Source organism: Tachyglossus aculeatus, chromosome 3 (genome assembly GCF_015852505.1).
Source record: "Tachyglossus aculeatus isolate mTacAcu1 chromosome 3, mTacAcu1.pri, whole genome shotgun sequence".
Taxonomy (NCBI): Eukaryota; Metazoa; Chordata; class Mammalia; order Monotremata; family Tachyglossidae; genus Tachyglossus; species Tachyglossus aculeatus.
Window position 1 is genome coordinate 82,167,687 of NC_052068.1, and position 21,366 is coordinate 82,189,052.

The window sequence follows — 21,366 nt, forward strand, 5'->3', positions numbered from 1 at the left end:
GCCTCAGTTACCTCATCTGTAAAATGGGGATTAAGACTGTGAGTCCCCTGTGGGACAACATGATCACCTTGTAACCTCCCCAGCACTTATAACAGTGTTTTGCACATAGTAAGTGCTTAATAAATGCCATTATTATTATTATTAGCTTGTATCTACCCCAGCACATAGTACAATGCCTGGCTCATAGTAAACACTTAAGAAACACCATTTTTTTTTTTAAAAAAGCACCTTGCTAAACATTGGGGTAATCAAATCAGGCACAATTCTGCTCCTGCATGAGGCTCGCAATCTAAGAGGCAGGGAGAATAAATATCTGGTCCCCCATTTTACAAATGGGGAAACTGGGGCACATAGTAATGGTGGTGTGGTAGTAATAATAGTTACAGTAGTGTTTATTGAACATCCACTTGAGTACTGTGCTGTTCTAGGTGCTTGGGACATATAGAAAAACAAGGTGATGCATTTCTTGTACAGGTGGACTTTACACCCTAAGGAAGCAGACATACATAAAAATATTCATAAGTAGTCCACACTCCTGCCAAGATCATTTTTCTGCAAAACTATTTAGTTCATGTTTCCCCACTCTTCAAGAACCTCCAGTGGTTGTCCATCCACCTCCACATCAAACAGAAACTCCTCACCATTGGCTTTAATGCACTCAATCACCTTTCCCCCTTCTACCTAACCTCCCAGATTTCCTACTACAATCCAGCCCACACACTTAGCTCTTCTGTAACCTACTCACTGTACCTCAATCTCATCTATCTTGCCACTGACTCCTCGCCCACAGCCTGCCTCTGGCCTGGAACTCCCTCCCTCTACATGTCCATCACTCTTCCTACCTGCAAAGCCTTATGAAAAGCACATCTCCTCCAAGAGGATTTCTCCAAATAAGCCCTCATTTCCTCTTCTCCCACTCCCTTCTGCAATGCCCTTTCCTTGAATTTGCACCCTTTATTCACCCCACCCTCAGTCCCCACAGCACTGAAGTACATACCCATAATTTATTTATATTAATATCTGCCCCCCACCCCGAGATTGTAAGCTCCTTCTCGGCAGGGAACATATCTACCAACTTTGTTATACTGTACTCTCTCAAGTACTTAGTACAGTGCTCTGCACACAGTAAGTGCTTAATAAATGTGATTGATTGATTGAGTGGTCAAAATAGAGTACACATATATACATAAGATCTAAGAAGTGCCAGACTTGGCTGAAGGGATGACATGGGGCTCAGCATGCTAGACAATTCATTGGGGAAATCTTGTTGGAGAAGGTGGGCAACATGGCTCAGTGGAAAGAGCATGGGCTTGGGAGTCAGAGGTCATGGGTTCAAATCCCAGCTCCGCCACAAGTCTGCTATGTGACCTTGGGCAAGTCTCTTAATTTCTATGACCTTATTACCTCATCTGTAAAATGGGGATTAAGACTGTGAGCCCCATGTGGGACAACCTGATCACCTTGTATCGCCCCAGCGCTTAGAATAGTACTTAGCAAATCGTAAGTGCTTAACAAATGCCATTATTAATTAATTAACTAGCAGGGGTTTGAATGTGGAAAAAACTGTGATCCGCCGGATGTGCGACGGGAGGGAGTTTCAAACCAAGAGAATAGCATGAGCAAGGGGCTGGGATAGGAAAACAGAGAGGCAGGATGCACCCAGAAGACTGGCATGGGAGGAAGAAAGACAGCAAATTTGGAAATAGGTGAAGAGAGCAAATACATAAGGATAGCCTTGAAGCCAATTGTGAGAAGTTTTTGTTTGATGTGAAGAGATAGAGGAAGACAGAGGAGGGTTTTAAGGAGAGAAGACATTTGGGTCAAAAAAAGCTTCAGGGAGATAATTCATGGAATAGCATGTACTATAGATCGGAAGGGAGAGAAGCAGGTGGCCGGGAGGCCACTGAAGAGGCTTAGTACAATTGTCTATCAGTGGCAAGACCAGAATTTGTCCCATGGTTGTAGAATTTGGTTGGAGAGGAAGGGACAGAGCTGGGAGATGTTGTGGAAGGAAATACAGCAGGATTTGGTTGTAAACTTAATGCGAGAGTTGAACCATATCAAGGAGTTAAGAAGGACACCAAGGTTCCAGGGCCCTGGGATGGAAAGGATGCTAGTATTGTAGACTGAGATGGGAAAGTTAGGGCAAGAAGTCAGTTTAGGGGCAAAGATGAGATGGCAAACTTGTCCTCTAAACCATAGGCTTGTTGTAGGCAGAAAATGTGTCTGTTATATTGTTGTATTGTACTCTCCCAAGTGCTTAGTACAGTGCTCTGTACACAGTAAGTGCTCCATAAATATCATTGATTGAATTCTGCTTTAGAGTCACCAAAGGTCATACGCCCAACAGGCCAGTGGTAGCAGTGTCCCTAGAGCCTGGGTCTCCTGATTCTCAATCCTGTTCTCTCAGAGCTGCTAGCTTCAGACATTTAGAAACAGTAATAGTACTACACATTTATTGAACTTCCACTAGGTGCATTTTATTTTACTAGAGACTTGGGAACTAAATATCAAGCAAATGACACATTCCCAGCCCACGGTGACCTCACACTCTAATGGTGGAGACAGACACAAATGTATTTAGAAAAGGCAATCAAAATAAATTATTTCACATAAAATTGAATCAATGTATATATGTGAGTTCTGAGGAGCCCTTATGAAAGGTAGTCAGTAACTCACTCATGGCTACAGTGCCGATCAGGGATCTATCAATCAATCATAGCTATTGAGCATTTACTTTGTGCAGAACACTTTACTAAGAGCTTGGGAGAATACAATATAACAGATTTGGTAGATATATTCCCTGCCTATGAGGAATTTGCAATCTAGAGGTGGATGCCAACTGAGCCAGATCTGATTTGTGGGGGTCCTGATAAGACTGGTTAGGTTAGGACCCACCTCAGGGGCTTGGAGTTGGCTCTGTTCTGGAATGAAGCCCCTCCCTCTCTTTTTCCAGGCAGAAGGTTCCAGATCAAGGCTAACCTGAGGTCATATTGAATTCCGCTCAAACTTCTCCAAACCCTTGAAGATGAAAAAGCCCTGGTGTGAGAAGAGAAGGCAGTTTTTGATCTAGTCTTGTCTTATCTTATGCTGTCTAGTTGTCTTCAACCCATAACGACTCCATGGATACATCTCTTCCGGATGTGTGTCTGCAATTGCTCTGGTAGTGTATCCATAGAGTTTTCTTGCTAAAAATATGGAAGTGTTTTACCATTGTCTTTTTCTGATATGTAAACTTGACTCTCTGCCCATGACTCTCTCTCCTGCTGCTGCTGCTGCCCAGCACAGGTGATTTTTGACTTGTAGCAGATTGCCTTTCACTCGCTAGCCGCTACTCAAGCTAGAAACGGAATACGTATGCCTCTGCTTGACTTCCCCTCCCATAGCCAAGACTGGTAGAGTCCTGGAAACTCTCCAGGTGCAATCCTGAGAGGGGTTGGGTCTAGTAGTTGTAAAAGTTAAAAACATTACACTTCCCAGTTATCAGTTCTCTTTAGCTGATAGGGGCTTTTCGTGTATAATTGAGCAATAATACTTCTTGAGCACCTGTTATATGCAGAGCACTGTCCTAAGAGTTTGGGAGAGAGTTCATAGGTATGATTCCTGCAGAAGAAATGGTTTGCATGTGGATTAATGCTTAAATAGTGGAGTATGTAAATTGATCTGTATAGAAATACTAAAGATGGTTTGTGAGTGCACAAGTGTACAGATGGTGCGGACATGCTGAAGTGGTAGTTGGTGGGATATAATCTGGAGGGAAGAGAAATTAATATGGGAATGAAATGTTTGAATTCTGAAATAAAAATTATTTTGAATGTTATTACTATTTCCTTTCAGATTGAGAATTAGTAATACTAAAAGAAAGACACTCCTAGAAAGAATGATTTTGAATAAGTGCATTACTCTTGAAGTCTCCCATATCTTGGATGGGTTGTAAATCCAAAAATATGAAGCTGCGCAGGGCAAAGGCACCATGGAACTGTGGGGATTTTTAGATGTTCACATCAACTTTGGACCCTACAATCCCTCTAGACTGTAAGGTCTTTGTGGGAAGAGAATGTCAACCAACTCTGTTATACTTTACTGTCCCAAGAACTTAGTATAGTGTTCTATACGCATCAATTGCACAATCAGTATTATTGACGGATTCATTATAGCCCTGGAGAGCTGAACTTTATGTGCCCTTCAAATATATAAAAGAAATGAGTGCTTAGTACAGTGCTCTGCACACAGTAAGTGCTCAATAAATACAATTGAATGAATTAATTGAGTTCACCATTACATTAAGTGACAGCCAGGCAAGAGAGACTGGGAATGTTATTTCCATAACTAGTAGCTCTAGGGTGAAACACTTGGGGACTGTTTCCTGAGTTCTGAATCCCACTGTATTGTTCTCTCCCAGAGGTTTAGTACAGTACTCTGAATGCTGTAAGTGCTTCATATATACAATTGATTGAATGATAGATTCCTCTGTTTCTCTGTCAAACCAAGAGGAAATGGATACATTTCCAGGTCCAGAAAGGAGGGTAGAAATGGATCGAATGGCAGGATCTCATCAGAACATGATGAAAGCTCAGAAAGAGCGCTTAGTACAGTGCCTAGCACATAGTAAGCGCTTAACAAGTACAACTATTATTATTAAAGAGGAGCGCCGAGGTGACCAGCATAAATAGAAATATATAAATTTTTAAAATGGGGAAAAAGCATCTGTGGTTTCTGGACAGTTGAACAGAAGTCATCAAGCTGCAATTCTTCAAAGCAGTATAACCAGAAATACTGTACTGTTTCTTAGGAACAGTATTAATCCTTTCACTCTACCCAGATGTGTTAAATATTAACCTGTTATAAGTGGAATGCAAGTCAGAGGAACTTTTTATTTATCTAGTTGGTGACCATTCCAAATTTCAACAAGATATCATGAAATCATGATATCATGATATCACGGCACCACCATCTTTCCTGTCTCACAAGCCCATAACCTTGGCATTATCCTTGACTCCTCTCTCTCGTTCCACCCATATATTCAAGCCGTCACTAAATACTGTCAGTACATCCTTCACAACACTGCCAAAATCCACCCCTTCCTCTCTGTCCAAACTGCTATGGCTCAGTGGAAAGAGCACTAGCTTTGGAGTCAGAGGTCATGAGTTCAAATCCAGTTTCTGCCATTTGTTCGCTGTGTGACTTTGGGCAAGTCACTTAACTTCTCTGTGCTTCAGTTCCCTCACCTGTAAAATGGGGATTAAGACTGTGAGCCCCCCATGGGACAACCTGATCACCTTGTAACCTCCCCAGCACTTAGAACAGTGCTTCGCAAATAGTGTTTAATAACTGCCATTATTAACACAAGCAGTTATCCTATCCCACTTTGATTATTGTATCAGCCACCTCACTGACCTCCCTGCCTCCTGTCTCTCCCTCCTCAAGTTCATGCTCCATTCTGCTGCCTGAATCATTTTCCTTCAAAAATGTTCAAACTACATTTCCCCACTCTTCAAGAAACTCCAGTGGTTGCTCATCCACCTCTGCACCAAATAAAAACTCCTCACCATTAGCTTTAAAAAACTCAATCACCTTGCCTCCTCCTACCTCACCTCCTTATTTTCCTACTACAAGCCAGGACATACACTTTGTTCCTCTAACCTTCTCACTGCACCTCACTCTTGTCAGTCTCGACTCTGACCTCTCATCCACATCCTTCCTCTTGCCTGGAATGCCCTCCCTGCTCATATCAGACAGATGATTGTTCTCCCCACTTCAAAACCTTATTGAAGGCACATCTCCTCCAAGAAGCCTTCCCTAATTCCTCCCCTCTTGTTCTGCCACTCCCTTCTGCACCACTCTTACTTGCTCCTTCATTCATCCTCCCTCCCATCCCTACAGGGCAAATGCTTATATAATAATAATAATAATAATAATAATAATGGCATTTGTTAAGCACTTACTATGTGCAGAGCACTGTTCTAAGCACTGGGGAGGAATACAAGGTGATCAAGTTGTCCCACGTGGGGCTCACAGTCTTAATCCCCACTTTACAGATGAGGTAACTGAATGTCTGTGCCCCCCACCCCCCCAGACTGTGAGCTCCTTGTAGGCAGGAATGTGTCTATTTGTTGTTATGTTTTACTCTCCCAAGTGTTCAGAGCATTGATTTGCACACAGTAAGTGAGCAATAAATGCAATTGAATGAATGAAAATTACTTTGATTAATTGAAATAACTACATTGGAAGAACTAACCTTCTTAAGTTTGTGGGAGCTTTGACTTTTACAATTTGCTTTTTAAATGAAATCTTTGCAAAGTATTACTTCAAGAAACAGGCTGCACTAGTAAATCAACAAATATTTGTTAATGAGGTGGAAGTGTGGAAAGAGTGAGTAAATCAAGAGTATTTTCTGGACAGGGTGCATATCCACCAATTCAGTTGTACTCTCCCAAGTGCTTAGTACAGGGCTCTGCACATAGTAAATGCTCAGTAAATACCATGGATTATTGATCGTTTAAACAGGGTTGGGTGGGGAGGGGATGTGTTTGTGGATCAGCTCAGGTGAATTTGGCAGGAATGCAGGAGAAGAATGTATGTGTGGGTCACATATAAGTCGAAGAGAGAGAGAGAAAGAAAGAGAGAAGATCAGAGGTGAGTTTAGCAGGAATGCAGGGGTATGGGGGTGGGAGGGACAGAAGAAAAGGGATAAAAATAGCCAGAATGTACACAGGTGAGCTTGACATGAATGCATGGATGTGTGTGCGTGTCCATACATTCATTCAGTCGTATTTCTTGAGTGCTTACTGTGTGCAGAGCACTGTTGTAAGCGCTTGGTAATAATGGCATTTGTTAAGTGCTTACTATATGCATATAGCTTTAATTCTATTTGTTTTGACGATTTTGACACCTGTCTACATGTTTTGTTTTATTGTCTGTCTCCCCCTTCTAGACTGTGAGCCCGTTGTTGGGGAGGGACCGTCTCTATATGTTGTCGACTTTTACTTCCCAAGCGCTTAGTACAGTGCTCTGCACACGGTAAGCGCTCAATAAATAGGATTGAATGAATGTACCAAGCACTATTCTAAGCACTGGGGTAGATACAAGGTAATCAGGTTGTCCCACCCGGGGCTCCCAGTCTTCATCCCCATTTTACAGACGGGGTAACTGAGGCCCAGAGAAGTGGAGTGACTTACCCAAAGTCACCCAGTTGATAAGTTTCGGGGCGGGGATTAGAACCCAGGACCTGTGATTCCCAAGCCCCCGGGCTGTTGCCACTGAGCCACGACGACATGGAAGCCAAAGTCCGGGCTCAAGGGGGGAAAACGGAGTCGGGGGCGTGTGTGTGTGTGTGTGTGTGTGTGTGTGTGTGTGTTTGTGACACAGAGGTCAAAGTCCCGGGGTGGAGCGGACGAGGCGGGGCCGAGGATCCCAGGATCCCGCCCGCTCAGCGGGAGCAGGGAGCCGGGAGCCGGGAGGTCGGGCCACCTCCGGGCCTGGGGACAGGGGCCCTCACGGACGGCCGGACGGCCGGACGGACCCTCCTCCGGGGTAAGGGGCAGGGAGGGACAGGGAGGGACAGCGCGGGCCGGGCCGGGCCGGGCCGGGCCGGGCCGGGCGGGGGGAGGCGGGCGGCCGAGCAGGGGAACTCTCCGCTCTGCGGTCCGGCCCCACACCCCGATCCCCAACAACGGAGCCCCTTGGGATGAAGGGAACAGAGCAGAAAACAAAGGCCAACCCCCCCCTCCCCCCTTTCCTTTTCCCCTTTCCCTTTCGTTCCCCTCTCCCTTTCCTTTCCCTCCTCCTCCTTGTCCTTCTCCCCTCCCTTTGCTTTCCTTCCCCCTCCCTTTGCTTTCCTTCCCCCCTTTCCTTCCCCCCCTCTTCCCTTTCACTCCTTCCCCTCCCTCCTTTCCCTCCCTTTCCTTTCCCTCCCTTTCCTTCCCCTCCCTTTCCTTTCCCTCCTTCCCCCTTTCCCTCCCCTCCCTTTCCCTCCTTCCCCCTTTCCCTCCTATTCCCCTTTTCTTTCCCTCCTTCCTACCTTTCCTTTCCCTCCCCCTCTTCCCTTTTCTTTCCCTCCTTCCCCTCCCCTTTCCTTTCCCTCCTTCCCCTCCCCTTTCCTTTCCCTCCTTCCCCTTCCCTTTCCTTTCCCTCCTTCCCCTCCCCTTTTCCTTCCCTCCTTCCCCCCTTTCCTTTCCCTCCTTCCTGCCTTTCCTTTCCCTCCCCCTTCCCTTTTCTTTCCCTCCTCCTCTTCCCTCTCCTTTCCCTCCTTCCCCTCCCCTCTCCTTTCCCTCCTTCCCCTCCCCTTTCCTTTCCCTCCTTCCCCTCCCCTCCCCTTTCCTTTCCCTTCTTCCCCTCCCTTTTCTTCCCCTCCCTCTCCCTTTCATTCATTCAATCGTATTTATTGAACGCTTACTTTCCTTTCCCTCTTCCCCTTCCCTTCTCCGCCTCCTTTCCCTCCCTCCCCCCCCCTTATCTCCCCGTCTCTATATGTTGCCGACTTGTACTTCCCAAGCGCTTAGTACAGTGCTCTGCACGCAGTAAGCACTCAATAAATACGATTGAATGAACGAATCTCTCCCTTTCCCTTCCCTCTCTCCTCGTCCCCCCTTTCCCCCCACCTTTTCCTCTCCCTCCCACCCTCTTCTCTCCCTCTCTTACCAGCCCCCTTCCCTTCCTTCTTTCCCTCCCCCCTCCTGCTGCTGGGTAATAATAATTATTATTATCATGGTATTTGTTAAGCTCTTTCCACTAATAATAATAATAATAATAATAATGATAAGGGCATTTGTTAAGGGCTTACTATGTGCCAAGCACTGGGGGGATACATGGAAATCAGGTTGTCCCAGAAACAGCGTGGCTCAGTGGAAAGAGCCTGGGCTTTGGAGTCAGAGGTCATGGGTTCAAATCCCAGCTCCGCCAATTGTCAGCTGTGTGACTTTGGGCAAGTCGCTTAACTTCTCTGCACCTCAGTTACCTCATCTGTAAAATGGGGATTAAGACTGTGAGCCCCTGTGGGACAACCTGATCACCTCGTAACCTCCCCAGTTCTTAGAACAGTGCTTTGCACATACTAAATACTTAATAAATGTCATCATTATAAGCGCTTAGTACAGTGCTCTGCACACAGTAAGCACTCAATAAATACGATTGAATGAATGAGTCAGGTCATGGGTTCAAATCCCCACTCTGCCAATTGTCATCTGTGTGACTTTGGGCAAGTCACAACTTCTCTGGGCCTCAGTTCCTTCATCTGTAAAATGGGGATGAAGACTGTGAGCCCCTCATGGGACAACCTGATCACCTTGTAACCTCCCCAGCGCTTAGAACAGTGCTTTGCATGTAGTAAGCACTTAATAAATGCCATCATTATTATTATTATTAAGTGATGGAGGAGGGATTAGAACATATGACCTCTTTTCTATGAGCCAAGCTGCTTCTCAACCACGGGGCCGCTGCCTAGAAGCTGCGTGGCTCAATCAATCAATCATATTTATTAATCATATTTATTCCCAAGCGCTTAGTACAGTGCTCTGCACACAGTAAGTGCTCAATAAATATGATTGATTGATTGATTGAGCACTTACTGTGTGCAGAGCACTGTACTAAGCATTTGGGAAGTACAAATTGGCAACATATAGAGCCAGTCCCTACCCAACAGTGGGCTCACAGTGGAAAGAGCACGGGCTCGGGAGTCAGAGGTCGTGGGTTCAAATCCACTTGTCAGCTGTGTGACTCCGGGCAAGACACTTAACTTCTCTGTGCCTCAGTTACCTCATCTGTAAAATGGGGTTTAAGGTTGTGAGGCCCACATGGGACAACCTGATCACCTTGTATCCTCCCCAGCGTTTAGAGCAGTGCTTTGCACATAGTAAGCGCTTAATACCAAAATAATGATAACTATTATTATTAATTATCACAATAATTATATTAACATATTTAATATAATATAATCATATTAATTATAATATTAATAAATATCAATAATAATCAATAATTATTATAGTTATATTATTATTGTTATTATTATTATTATTATTATTATTAGCCTTTCCAAGTACCCGGTTAGGGTCAGGGGCGAGCGTATCCCGCAGCCGGCTTTTATGAGGGCCTGCGACAGTGGCGACAGAGCGGATTGGCTGTGGCGGCACCCCAGGCCCGCAGCGGCGGGAGCGGATTGGCTGCGGCGGCTCCCCAGGCTCGCAGCGGCGGGAGCGGATTGGCTGTGGCGGCAGGCTCACAGCGGCGGGATCGGATTGGCCGCGGCCGCCCCGGAGGTGGAAGCGGATTGGCTGCTCCTCTTAGGCGCGGAGAACCGCTCCGGAGTCGCATTTCGGGTCGGGTTACAAAGGGAGGATCGTTTTTCCAGGGACTGAAAGAACAGGGGACAAAAGCGAGGACAACAGTGGGAATTCGAAATGGCAGTGAATTATTAAGGAACAAAGCGCTTCCTGGGGTTTGGTATCTGCTTGGATAGTCATTTCCCCAGAGAGGTTGGGAAACCTTATTCTATTGGGTCGGAAGTTCATTCGTTCAATAGTATTTATTGAGCGCTTACAGAATGCAGAGCACTGTACTAAGCGCTTGGGAAGTACAAGTCGGCAACATATAGAGACGGCCCCTACCCAACAGCGGGCTCACAGTCTAGAAGGGGAAGGCAGACAACAAAACAAACAAACAAACAAAACAAAACAAAACATATTAACAAAATAAAATAAATAGAATAAATATGTACAAGTAAAATAGAGTAATAAATATGCACAAACATGTATATGTTTGTATATATACATATGTAACAATATATACAAACAATGTATGCAATATATATAATATATAATAATATAATATAATAATATATATAATATATATTGAATATATATAATATATTGTACATATACAAACAATATATACAATATATACAAACATATATATATATATATATATATATATATACAGGTTCTATTTTTCCAGTTTCTAGTGAAGTTTTTATTCCCCCATATCAAAATACTAACAGACGCTGTCAAAGAGTTGGGCCCAAAGAGCACATTTCTATAAACTTCTCCCCATAGGCTGGGATTGTCTACCAATTCTATTGTATTGTGCTTGGTTCAGTGTTGGGCACAGTAAGCACTCAAAGAATTCCATTCGTTGACAATTATCAGATGCCCATGGTGTGGTTTTTCTGGGACGGCTAGGAAAGACCTCACTGATCTTCCTGTCCACACTCTTTCATCTCTCTAGTCTGTTCACTCTGCTGCCAGGGTCATTTTTCTAAATTGTAGTTTGGCAGACTATCTCCAATCGTTGCCTATTATTCTCTGCATCAGAAACTCTTGACCATGAGCTTTATCATCTTTCTTCCCTGTATCTATCCTCCCTCCTCTCCTACTCCACTGCAGCCTACAGACTCCATTTTCGAAAAAATAATATTTGTTAACGCTTACGACGTTTCAGGCACTGAACATAGAACTGGGTACATACCAGTTAATCAGGTTGGACACAGTCCATGTCCCACTTTGGGCTCACAGTCTTAATCCCCATTTTACAAATGAGATAACTGAAATAGAGAAGTTAAGTGATTTGCCCAAGGCCACACAGCAGCCAAATGGCAGAATCAGGACTAGAACCCAGGTCCTGACATCCAGGCCCATAGTCTTTTCACTAGTTCGCACAGCTTCCAATCTACTCTCTGTGCTTTTCTCGGCTCTTAGCTGCCAGCCTGTTGCCCACACCCTTCTTTCTGCCAAGAACTCCCTCCTTTTTTTACATCTGACGGGTCATTGTTGTCCCCAACTTCAAAGGCCCTTTGAAATCAAATCTTCTCTAGGTGGCCTCCCTGACTAATCTCCCATATTCCCGCCCTCTAGCCAACACAATTGCCGACTGGAAACGCACACCCATGTAGCTCTTAGGTCCATATCTTTATACTTTATTACTTCCTTCTACCTGTCCCTCCCTTCTCTAGATTGTAAATTCCTTGATCTGAGGATCATGTGTAGCAATTATATATTATGCTCTCCCAAGAGTTTAGGGCAGTGCACACAGACAATAAATTCTAGTGATTTCATTGAAGATGATGGTATTTCTTTTTACATTCTATGCACTTTGCTAAGCACTGGGGCAGTTAATCATATTGGACACAGTGCTGGTCCCATGTGGAGTTGACAGTACGAGAAAGGGGAGACAGTAGGTAATTATTCTCCCCTCCTTCACAGCCTTATTGAAGGCACGTCTCCAAGAGGTCTTTCTTGTCTAAGCCCTCCTTTCTGCTTCTCCCACTCCCTTCTGTGTTGCCCTGTCTTGTATCTACCCCAGGATTTCATTTATTGAAACTCCCTTTATTCATCTCCGCCCCACCCAGCCCCACAGCAGTTATGTATGCCTCTGTAATTTATTTATTTATATTAATGTCTCTCTCCACCTCTAAACTGTAAGCTCGTTGTGGTAGGGAATCTATCAGTTTATTGCATCGTACTCTCCAAAGCGCTTAGTACAGTGTTCTGCACACAGTAAGCCCCCAATAAATACGATCGACCGAATGACTTGACTATTTCAACCCCATTTTACAAATGAGGAACCTGAAGCCCAGAGAGGTTCATTCATTCATTCATTCATTCAATCGTATTTATTGAGCACTTACTGTGTGCAGAGCACTGTACTAAGCACTTGGGAAGTACAAGTTGGCAACATATAGAGACAGTCCCTATCCAACAGCGGGCTCAGTCTAGAAGGGGGAGACAGACAACAAAACAAAACATGTGGACAGGTGTCAAGTCATCAGAATAAGTAGAAGTAAAGCTAGATGCACATCATTAACAAAATAAATAGAATAGTAAATATGTACAGGTAAAATAAATAGAGTAATAAATCTGTATAAACATATATACAGGTGCTGTGGGGAGGGGAAGGAGGTAGGGTGGGGGGAATGGGGAGAAGCAGAGGAAAAAGGGAGCTCAGTCTGGGAAGGTCTCCTGGAGGATTTGAGCTCTCAGTAGGGCTTTGAAGAGAGGAAGAGGGCTAGCTTGGTGGATGTGCGGAGAGAGGGCATTCCAGGCCAGGGGGAGGACGTGGGCCGGGGGTCGATGGCGGGACAGGTGAGAATGAGGTACAGTGAAGAGTTTAGCGGCAGAGGAGCGGAGGGTGCGGGCTGGGCTGTAGAAGGAGAGAAGGGAGGTGAGGTAGGAGGGGGCAAGGTGATGGAGAGCCTTGAAGCCGAGAGTGAGGAGTTTTTGCTTGATGCATAGGTTGACTGGCAGCCACTGGAGATTTTTGAGGAGGGGAGTAACATACCCATAGCGTTTCTGCACAAAGATGATCCGGGCAGCAGCGTGAAGTATAGACCAAAGTGGGGAGAGACAGGAGGATGGGAGATCAGAGAGGAGGCTGATGCAGTAATCCAGTCAGGATAGGATGAGAGATTGAACCAGCAAGGTAGAGGTTTGGTTGGAGAGGAAAGGGCGGATCTTGGTGATGTTGTGGAGGTGAGACTGGCAGGTTTTGGTGACGGATTGGATGTGAGGGATGAACGAGAGAGTGGAGTTGAGGATGACACCAAGGTCGCGGGCTTGTGAGACGGGAAGGATGGTAGTGCCATCTACAGTGACGGGAAAGTCAGGGAGAGGGCAAGTGATACCTGTCACACAGCAGGTAAGTGTTGGAGCGGTGGATAGAGTCTGAGTCTCCCTGACTCTTAATCCTGTGCTCTTTCCATTAGGCTCTGCTGCTTCCTAAAGAACAAAGACCAATCCTGCCTAACTCAGCCCAGAGAGAGGTTGGATAATGACTTGGGTCTGTAGTTAATATTGACTGGCTTTCCTCCAATGAAACTGCCATGTGACGGCAGAATACTGTAATGTTAGCAGATCTGGGCTCACGCTGTGACCTGGAAACCTCCCTTCGGCCATCCTAGGGATCCTGATCTCATTGAAGGCTGTTCAGTATGTAGCGCAGGGTCTATGTCTGGCTCAGAGATGTTCAGGTTGCCAGCCTGATACTTTCTCCCTCATCCTGTCCTACCTGCTGCTGTGGCAACCATTCTGCTGCCACTGCTCGGTTCTTTCCGGGCCGTGGGATGGCACTGGTGGGGTCACTGCAGTTCCTCACTGGCACTTGTATTGTAGATCATGATGATGATGGTATTTGTTAAGCTCTTATATGCGCCAAGCACTGCCGACCATCTATTTCCAGCTTCGTCACAGAAATATTCGTAAATTTGTAAAGAGACACGGAGAAACATCATTCAGAGTTTGCAATAGGCCCATTCGGTGTCATGTCAAATTAGGAAGGGGAAAAAAAAATGGGTGGACATAGCATTCTGCATTACTAATGGGTAAAAATGATCAGATGTTCTTTGGTCTGTCTCTGTCAGTAATTCTATTAAAAACATGTAAATCATGTTTTCCAGATATATGAGCCGATGCTTATTAAGGGCTTTCAGTGTAAGAGATATTGAATTAAGCCCTGGAAGAATATATAAGGACATAATGGGGTTTATTTGGGTGTTGGGAGAGTGAAAGAAGGATAGAGAGAGAAAAAAATAATGATAATTATATTTGTAAAGCATTTACACTGTACTGTGCACTCTACTGAGTCCTGGGGTAGACACAAGATTAATCCCTGCTTCACCACTTGCTCACTATGTGACCTTGGGCAAGTCACTTCACTTCTCTGTGCCTCAGTTTCCTCATCTGTCAAATGGGGATTGAGACTGTGAGTCCCATGTGGGATGGGGGCTGTGTCCAACCCAGTTTTTCTTGTATCCTCCCCAGTGCTTAGTACAGTGCTTGGCACATAGTAAGTGCTTAACAAATACCATAATTATTAAGATAATCAAGTCGGACATAGTCCTTGTCCCACATGGGGCTTCCAGTGCAAGTAGGAGGAAGAACAGCTACCAAATCTCCAGATGAAAAACTAAGACAATGACAAGTTACTTAAGACATGAGAAACAATAAAAACAATTAAAAAAAGGATAGTTTGGCACACACCACTGGTGCTGTTGTCACCCCAGCAGTATATATATATATATACTTATATATATATTCCTCTCAATCAAGTTTGAAAGCAAATATAGCTCTCATATTAATCAATGGCATTTATTGAGCACTTGTGTGCAGAATACTGCACTAAACACGTGGAAGAGTACAGTACAACAGAGTGTGTTGACACTTTCCCTGCCCAAAGGAGTTTACAGTCTAGAGGGGGGAGACAAATATTAAAATAAATTATGGATAAGTACATAAGTGCTGTGGGACTGAGAGTGGGGTGAATATCAAGTGCTTAAAGGGTACAGATCCAAGGGCATAGTTGACACAGAAGGGAGAGGGGATCGGAGAATAGAGGGCTTAGTTGGGGAAGGCCTTTTGGAGGAGATGTAATTTCAATAAGGTTTTGAAGGTGCGGGGGAGTGGTGCCGCATTGAACTTTTCAAGCGCTTAGGACAGTGCTCTACACACAGTAAGCGCTCAATAAATATTATTGAATGAATGAATGGTCTGTCTGTCATATATGAAGTAGAAGGGAGTTTCAAGCCAGAGGAAGGGAGTGGAAAAGGATTCAGCAGAGAGATCGACAAGATTGGGGTACAAACGCTTAGTAGAGTGCCTGGCACATAATAAGCACCTAACAAATGCCATTATTATTAATCATCCATTGTGTTTACTGAGTGCTTGCTGTGTGGGGAGTACTGTACTAAGCACTTGGTAGAGTACAATATAGCAGAGTTGGTAGAATCGTTCCTTGCTTAATAAGCTTATAGCGATTAGACAGTAGAGAACCAAAGAGAGTGGGCTAGATTGAAGTAAGAAAACAGAGAGGCAAGAAGGATGGTGCCAGCTGACTGCTTTTAAAGCTGATGATTAGGATCTGTTTGATTTGGAGGTGAATAGACAACCATTGGAGGATTTTGAGGAGTAGGGAAACATGGATTGAAGGTTTTATTTTGGGGTTTGTTTTTTTTAAGGAAAAATAATCCAGGCAGCAGAGCGAAGTAAGGCGTGGAATGGGGAGCCAGGGAGGTCAATGAAGAGGCTAATGCAGCAATCAAGGTGAGATGTGATAAGTGCTTGGAGCACCAAAGTAATAGTTTGGATGGAGAGGAAAGGGCAAATTTTAGCAATGTTATGAGTGTAGAACAGGAAAGATTTGGTGACAAATCGAATAAGTGGGTTGAATGAGAGATGATTTGGGAATAATGCCAAGGTTATGGGTTTGTAAGATAGGGTGGATGTAGTGTGGTCTACAGTGATGGGAAAGTCAGGGGGAGAACAGGGTTTGGGTGAGAAAATGAGGGGTTCTGTTTGGAATATGTTAATTTGAGGTGTTGGTGTGATAACCAATTAGAGATGTCCTTGAAGGCATGAGGAAATATAAGATGGCAGAGAAGGAGAGAATACGAGCCAATAAAATGGAGAAATAACATTGTCAGCAGAGGAAAGGGCAGAGTTAATGCAGGTGAGATTGAAGTTGTGATTGAGGTTGGCCCAGTACCTGGATTTCTGCCAGAAGTGCTCTGCAGCTTGTGCAAAGGACCAGAGAAGGAATGCAATGGAGGTGATCCAAGGTTGCAGGTTAGTGGTATGAGGCCAGTGGAGGGATACAGGAGTGAGTTGAGAGAGAGAGAGAGTGATGTTGAAGTTGCTAGTTTGTCTGTTGAGAAGGTAGTTTTGCGTGTATGGAGACCAAATGGGGCATAATGACTTCAGAAAATGCAGTGTATTTAAAGATTGCAGGTCTCTTTTGAGGAACAGGACTGATTTGCCGGGAGTGGGTAATTGGGAGAGAAGTCAGGTGAAGAGATTGTGGACAGAAAGAGGAATTTCAACGTTGGTGAGGGTAGAGATTGTACAGTGACTAGAGATGATGAGATTGAGTGTGTGTCTGTGTATAAACTGTGACCCCAAAAAAGTGATATGAATTGCTATTTTAAAAAGGATGCCTACTCCCATAGCATAACTCTGGCAGTCAAGATTTATCATATAATAATCAGGATGCCCTCGAGAGCAGCCCTAATCAATCCATCAGTGGTACTGAGCACTTACTATATGCAGAGCATTGTACTAAGCACTTGAGAGAATACAATACTACCGAATTGATGGACATATTCTCTGCCCATAATGAGCTCAAAACCATCAGTACACAAAATCAATTAATAAAGTTCCCCACCCCATAAACGTTTAGTGACTACCACATAATACTCATTTAAGGTATGAGGTTACTTAATTGGCTAGTAAATATGGAATTTAATTTTCTCATATTTACAAAGCATGTACGTTTCAACACTGAGTCGTCTGTGCCCTATACTGCCACAGAGCTTGTATTCAAACAGCCTTATAAAGGAAAATCATCTTTTAATATGTGTATTTATGCAATGCTTACATCATTAATTATGTTTTGTTAGAGATGGAACATTTCATCTTCATCATTGCACATTAAACATGGTGAGGTGTGTGCTGAATTTTAAACTGTACTTAATACAAAATAGTTGTAAGCAAAGTAATTACCATAGTTGTCCACATTTTAATTTAAATGTTTTAGGCATCCTAATAATTTTAGTGAACTTACGAACGTACTATGAAATGATATCATATGCATTTCCAAAGAACAATAGGCTAGAAAAATTAGGCTATGTAACATGAGTAGGACAGCAATCAACCTAGGCAGCTTAAATACTTAGAAAGTATTCACTGTTGCCACCCAGCACTAAAAATTAATTTTCTAGCTTAAAATTTTTTTAAAAAATTTTCAGTTTAACCCAATCAAGGCTCAATTACAGTTAATTTAAAACATGGATTTTCTCTCTTTTTGAAGAAACTAGCACTGACATTTATGAAGCATAACTCATTGTGCAAAATTCAATCTCAGTGGCTTCTGAACACTTTTAATTGGCTCTTTAAATCCACTTTTCCTTTGCAGCCCTTCTCCCATAATCCCAGTTGCCAAAATCAATGAATCAGTGGTATTTACTGAATTCTTACTGTGTGCAGAGCGCTGCAATAAACACTTGGGGTAAGTAGACTCAATCCCTGCCATTGAGGTGTTTACAATGTAACTGGGAAAACTGACATTAAAATAAATTACAGGTAGGGGAAAAATTGAACTATTAAGGAGATGTACATAAGTGGTGTGGGACGTGCTAAGAACCTAAGTGCTTATCCTCTACTCATGTCTTTCATTCAACCCACATGTTCAATATGTCACCAAATTCGCTTGGTTTTGCCTTCACAACATTGCTAAAATCCATGCTTTTCCTCTCCATCCAAACCGCTACTACCTTGATCCAAGCAGTTATCAGATCCCACCTTAACTACTGCATCAGCTTTTTTGCTTACCTACCTGCCTCCTGTCTCTCCCCACTCCAGTTCTTACCTCACTATGCTGCCTGGTTCATTATTTTCTAAAAGAGTGTTCAGTCCAGGCCTTCCCACCAGTCCTCCTCAAGAACCTCCAGTCGTTGCCCATCCACCTCCAGATCAAGCAGAAGCTTCTCACCATTGATTTTAAAGCACACTATTGCCATGCCCCCTCCTACCTACCTCCCAGATTTCCTACTACAACCCAGTCCGCAAACTTTACTCCTCTAATGCCAACCCACTTACCGTACCTTGATCTCATCTGTCTCACCGCTGATCGCTCGCTCAAGTCCTTTCCCCTTCCTGGAACTCCCCCCTACTTCATATCTGACAGACAATCACTCTTCCCACTTCAAAACCTTATCAAAGGCACTGCTCCAAGAGGACTTCCCTGACTAAGCCTTCATTTCCTCTTCTCCCATTCCTTTCTGCCTCACCCTTGTACTTGGATTTGTACCTTTTATTTACCTCATCCACAGCACTTATGTTTACACATGTATAGTTTAATTTATATGTTATAAAAGTTTTATATTATTATCTGTCTCCCTAGATTGTAAACTCCCTTTAGGCAGGAAATGTCTCTACCAACTCTTACATTGTACTCTCCCAAGCTAAGCACTCAGTAAATACCGCTGATGGATTGGTTTATGGACTGAAAAGCACAGATGATTCATGAGGGATGGAAAATAGGGTGGGGAGATGAGATTAATCAGGGAAGACTTCCTGGGGGAGGTATGATTTTAGTAGGGCTTTGAAGATGGGGAGAGAGCTGGGAGAAGGGAAATGAAAAGAGGGAGAAGGGCCAAGATGCATTAAGCAGCCCTGATGGTCAAATTGCTATGGATTCTTTTTAGACTGTGAGCCCACTGCTGGGTAGGGACTGTCTCTGTATGTTGCCAACTTGTACTTCCCAAGCGCTTAGTACAGTGCTCTGCACACAGTAAGCGCTCAATAAATATGATTGATTGATTGATTGATTGATTCTGTTCTTAGTGTGACTGCCATTGTGATCCTAGGCAAGGGAAGCATAAGACCAGCTGGGCCCAATAATATGGGCCCAAGGTAGAGAGAGGGAAGCTCTGCTTTCTGGGCTTGGAGATCCCATCTGGGAACTGTAGTTTTATTACATTTATCACACTGAATCCAATCAGAGTGTATTTATGAGTGAGCGTAATATTAACGGAAATAATAATTGTTTTATTTGTTAAGTGCTTACTGTGTGCCAGGTACCAAATTAAGCACTGGGGTAGAGGCAAGCAAATCAGGTTGGGCACAGTCCCTGTCCCACATGGGGCTCAGAGTCCTAATCCCCATTTTACAGATGAGGTAGCTGAGATACAGAGAAGAGAAGCAACTTGTCCAAGGTCACACAGCAGACAAGTGGTGGAGCTGGGATTAGAACTCAGGTCCTTCTGACTCCCAGGCTTTTGCTCTATCCTCTAGGTCAAGCTGCTTCTCTAAAAATGGATGTGCTTCTAATCGAAAACTGACAATGCATAAAATGATTTAAAATAGCAATTGTGGTATTTGTTAAGGGCTTCCTATATGTCAAGCCCAGTAGTAGGTGCTGGGGCAGATTTAAGATGAACAGATTGGACCCAGGGGTTCACAGTGTAAGGGAAAGTGAATGCAGATATTAAATCCTCATTTTACAGGTGAGGAAAATGAGGCAGAAGAAAATAAAGTGACTTGCCCGAGGTCACACAGAAGACAAGTGGCAGAACTGGATTAGAACCCGTGTCTTCTAATTCCCAGGCCTGTGCTCATTCCATCAGGCTACACTGCTTATGAATGGAATATCTACTGTAAATAACAGCTTACACCCATCCTGTTGTAGAAACTTTCAAAGGAAATGGGGAGCATGCTCCCTGCCCTGGGGATCTTTCTAACTGGAATCTCTATCAGTTGTTTCTTCCTGAGACAAAGCCAATTCATATGTGACCCCTAAATCCACATTTTCTTCATGTTCTAAAAGTGCACCGCTCCATATTCAATCATATGAAAGGAGGATTTGCAAGTAACTGCTTTTATAATACTTTATAGATGTGGAATCAGAAGCCATCTAATTTGAGGCCATCTAGGCAGGGTTTTTGTGACTGTGGTATCAATAAATTAACAATATTTATTGAGTGCTCACTATGTGCAAAGCACTGTACTAGATGCTTGAGAATGTACAATACAACAGAATTAGTAGACACATTCCCTACCTATAACAAGCTTCTTCCTACATGTCTTCTGATGGTCCACAAAGTCTGTCTAACATTGTCTTCGTGGGGAGACAGCTTTACAACTTTCCTGGACTCAGTCTGGAGGATGAGAAGGCCATGATGAAGACCCCTTATGGAGGCAACAGAGTTGTAAATGGAGCTAGGAGCTGGAAAATCCAGAGTTCACTACATAGATTATAATGGATCCTGTCTTTTGTTTTTGTTTTTTGTGATATTTGTCAAGTGCTTACTATGTGTCAGGCATTGTACTAAGCGCTGGGCTATACAAGCTAATCAGGTTGGAGACAGTGCATGGTGCACATGGAGCTCACAGTATTAATCCCCATTTTACAGATGAGGTAACTGAGGCACAGAGAAGTTAGTTGACTTACCTAATGTCACACAGCCAAGAAGTCTTTGGTGTCTCTGATGCTACAACCTTTGTTCCCACCATGTTCATTCCTTATACCTTTTTTCCCCTAACACCTATGCACATGTTTTGTTTTGTTGTCTGTCTCCCTGTTCTAGACTGTGAGCCCCTTGTTGGGTAGGGACCATCTTTATATGTTGCCAACTTGTACTTCCCAAGCACTTAGTACAGTGCTCTGCACACAGTAAGCGCTCAATAAATACGATTGAATGAATGAATGAATGAACCAGATCATTCCAATGAAGGAAAAATGTTCCTCTCTTGTGCAGACTTGGACATAGAATCATTGGAAGCAAAGGAATGCTAATTTGAAACGATTATCATCAAGATTATTTTGAAACGTTGTATGTTTCTAAAGTATTCCAGAGAAGTTCTGGAACTCCTGTAGGTTCTGGAACTT

The 21,366-nt window shown here is 43.7% G+C and overlaps 1 protein-coding gene and 1 non-coding gene across 3 annotated transcripts in view; one reads left to right on the forward strand and one right to left on the reverse strand.

The window, feature by feature from the left end:
• Window positions 1-3,298: 3,298 nt before the first annotated feature.
• LOC119926281 lies at window positions 3,299-3,436 on the reverse strand. Its single transcript, XR_005450169.1, has one exon. It is a non-coding gene; the product is annotated as a small nucleolar RNA SNORA7 (small nucleolar RNA).
• Window positions 3,437-7,466: 4,030 nt separating this feature from the next.
• Window positions 7,467-21,366, forward strand: part of CCDC68 (coiled-coil domain containing 68) — a 49,816-nt gene continuing 35,916 nt past the window's right edge. Inside the window, exon 1 of one of the 2 annotated variants that reach the window (XM_038744094.1) lies at window positions 7,467-7,533. Coding sequence is in view for 1 of the 2 variants with exons in the window: in XM_038744093.1 (XP_038600021.1) it covers window positions 16,000-16,025 (26 nt within the window). In the remaining variant the exon portion in view is untranslated. Of the gene's footprint in view, window positions 7,534-15,967; window positions 16,026-21,366 lie in introns of those variants that run through there. The other variant, XM_038744093.1, reaches the window with a different exon arrangement.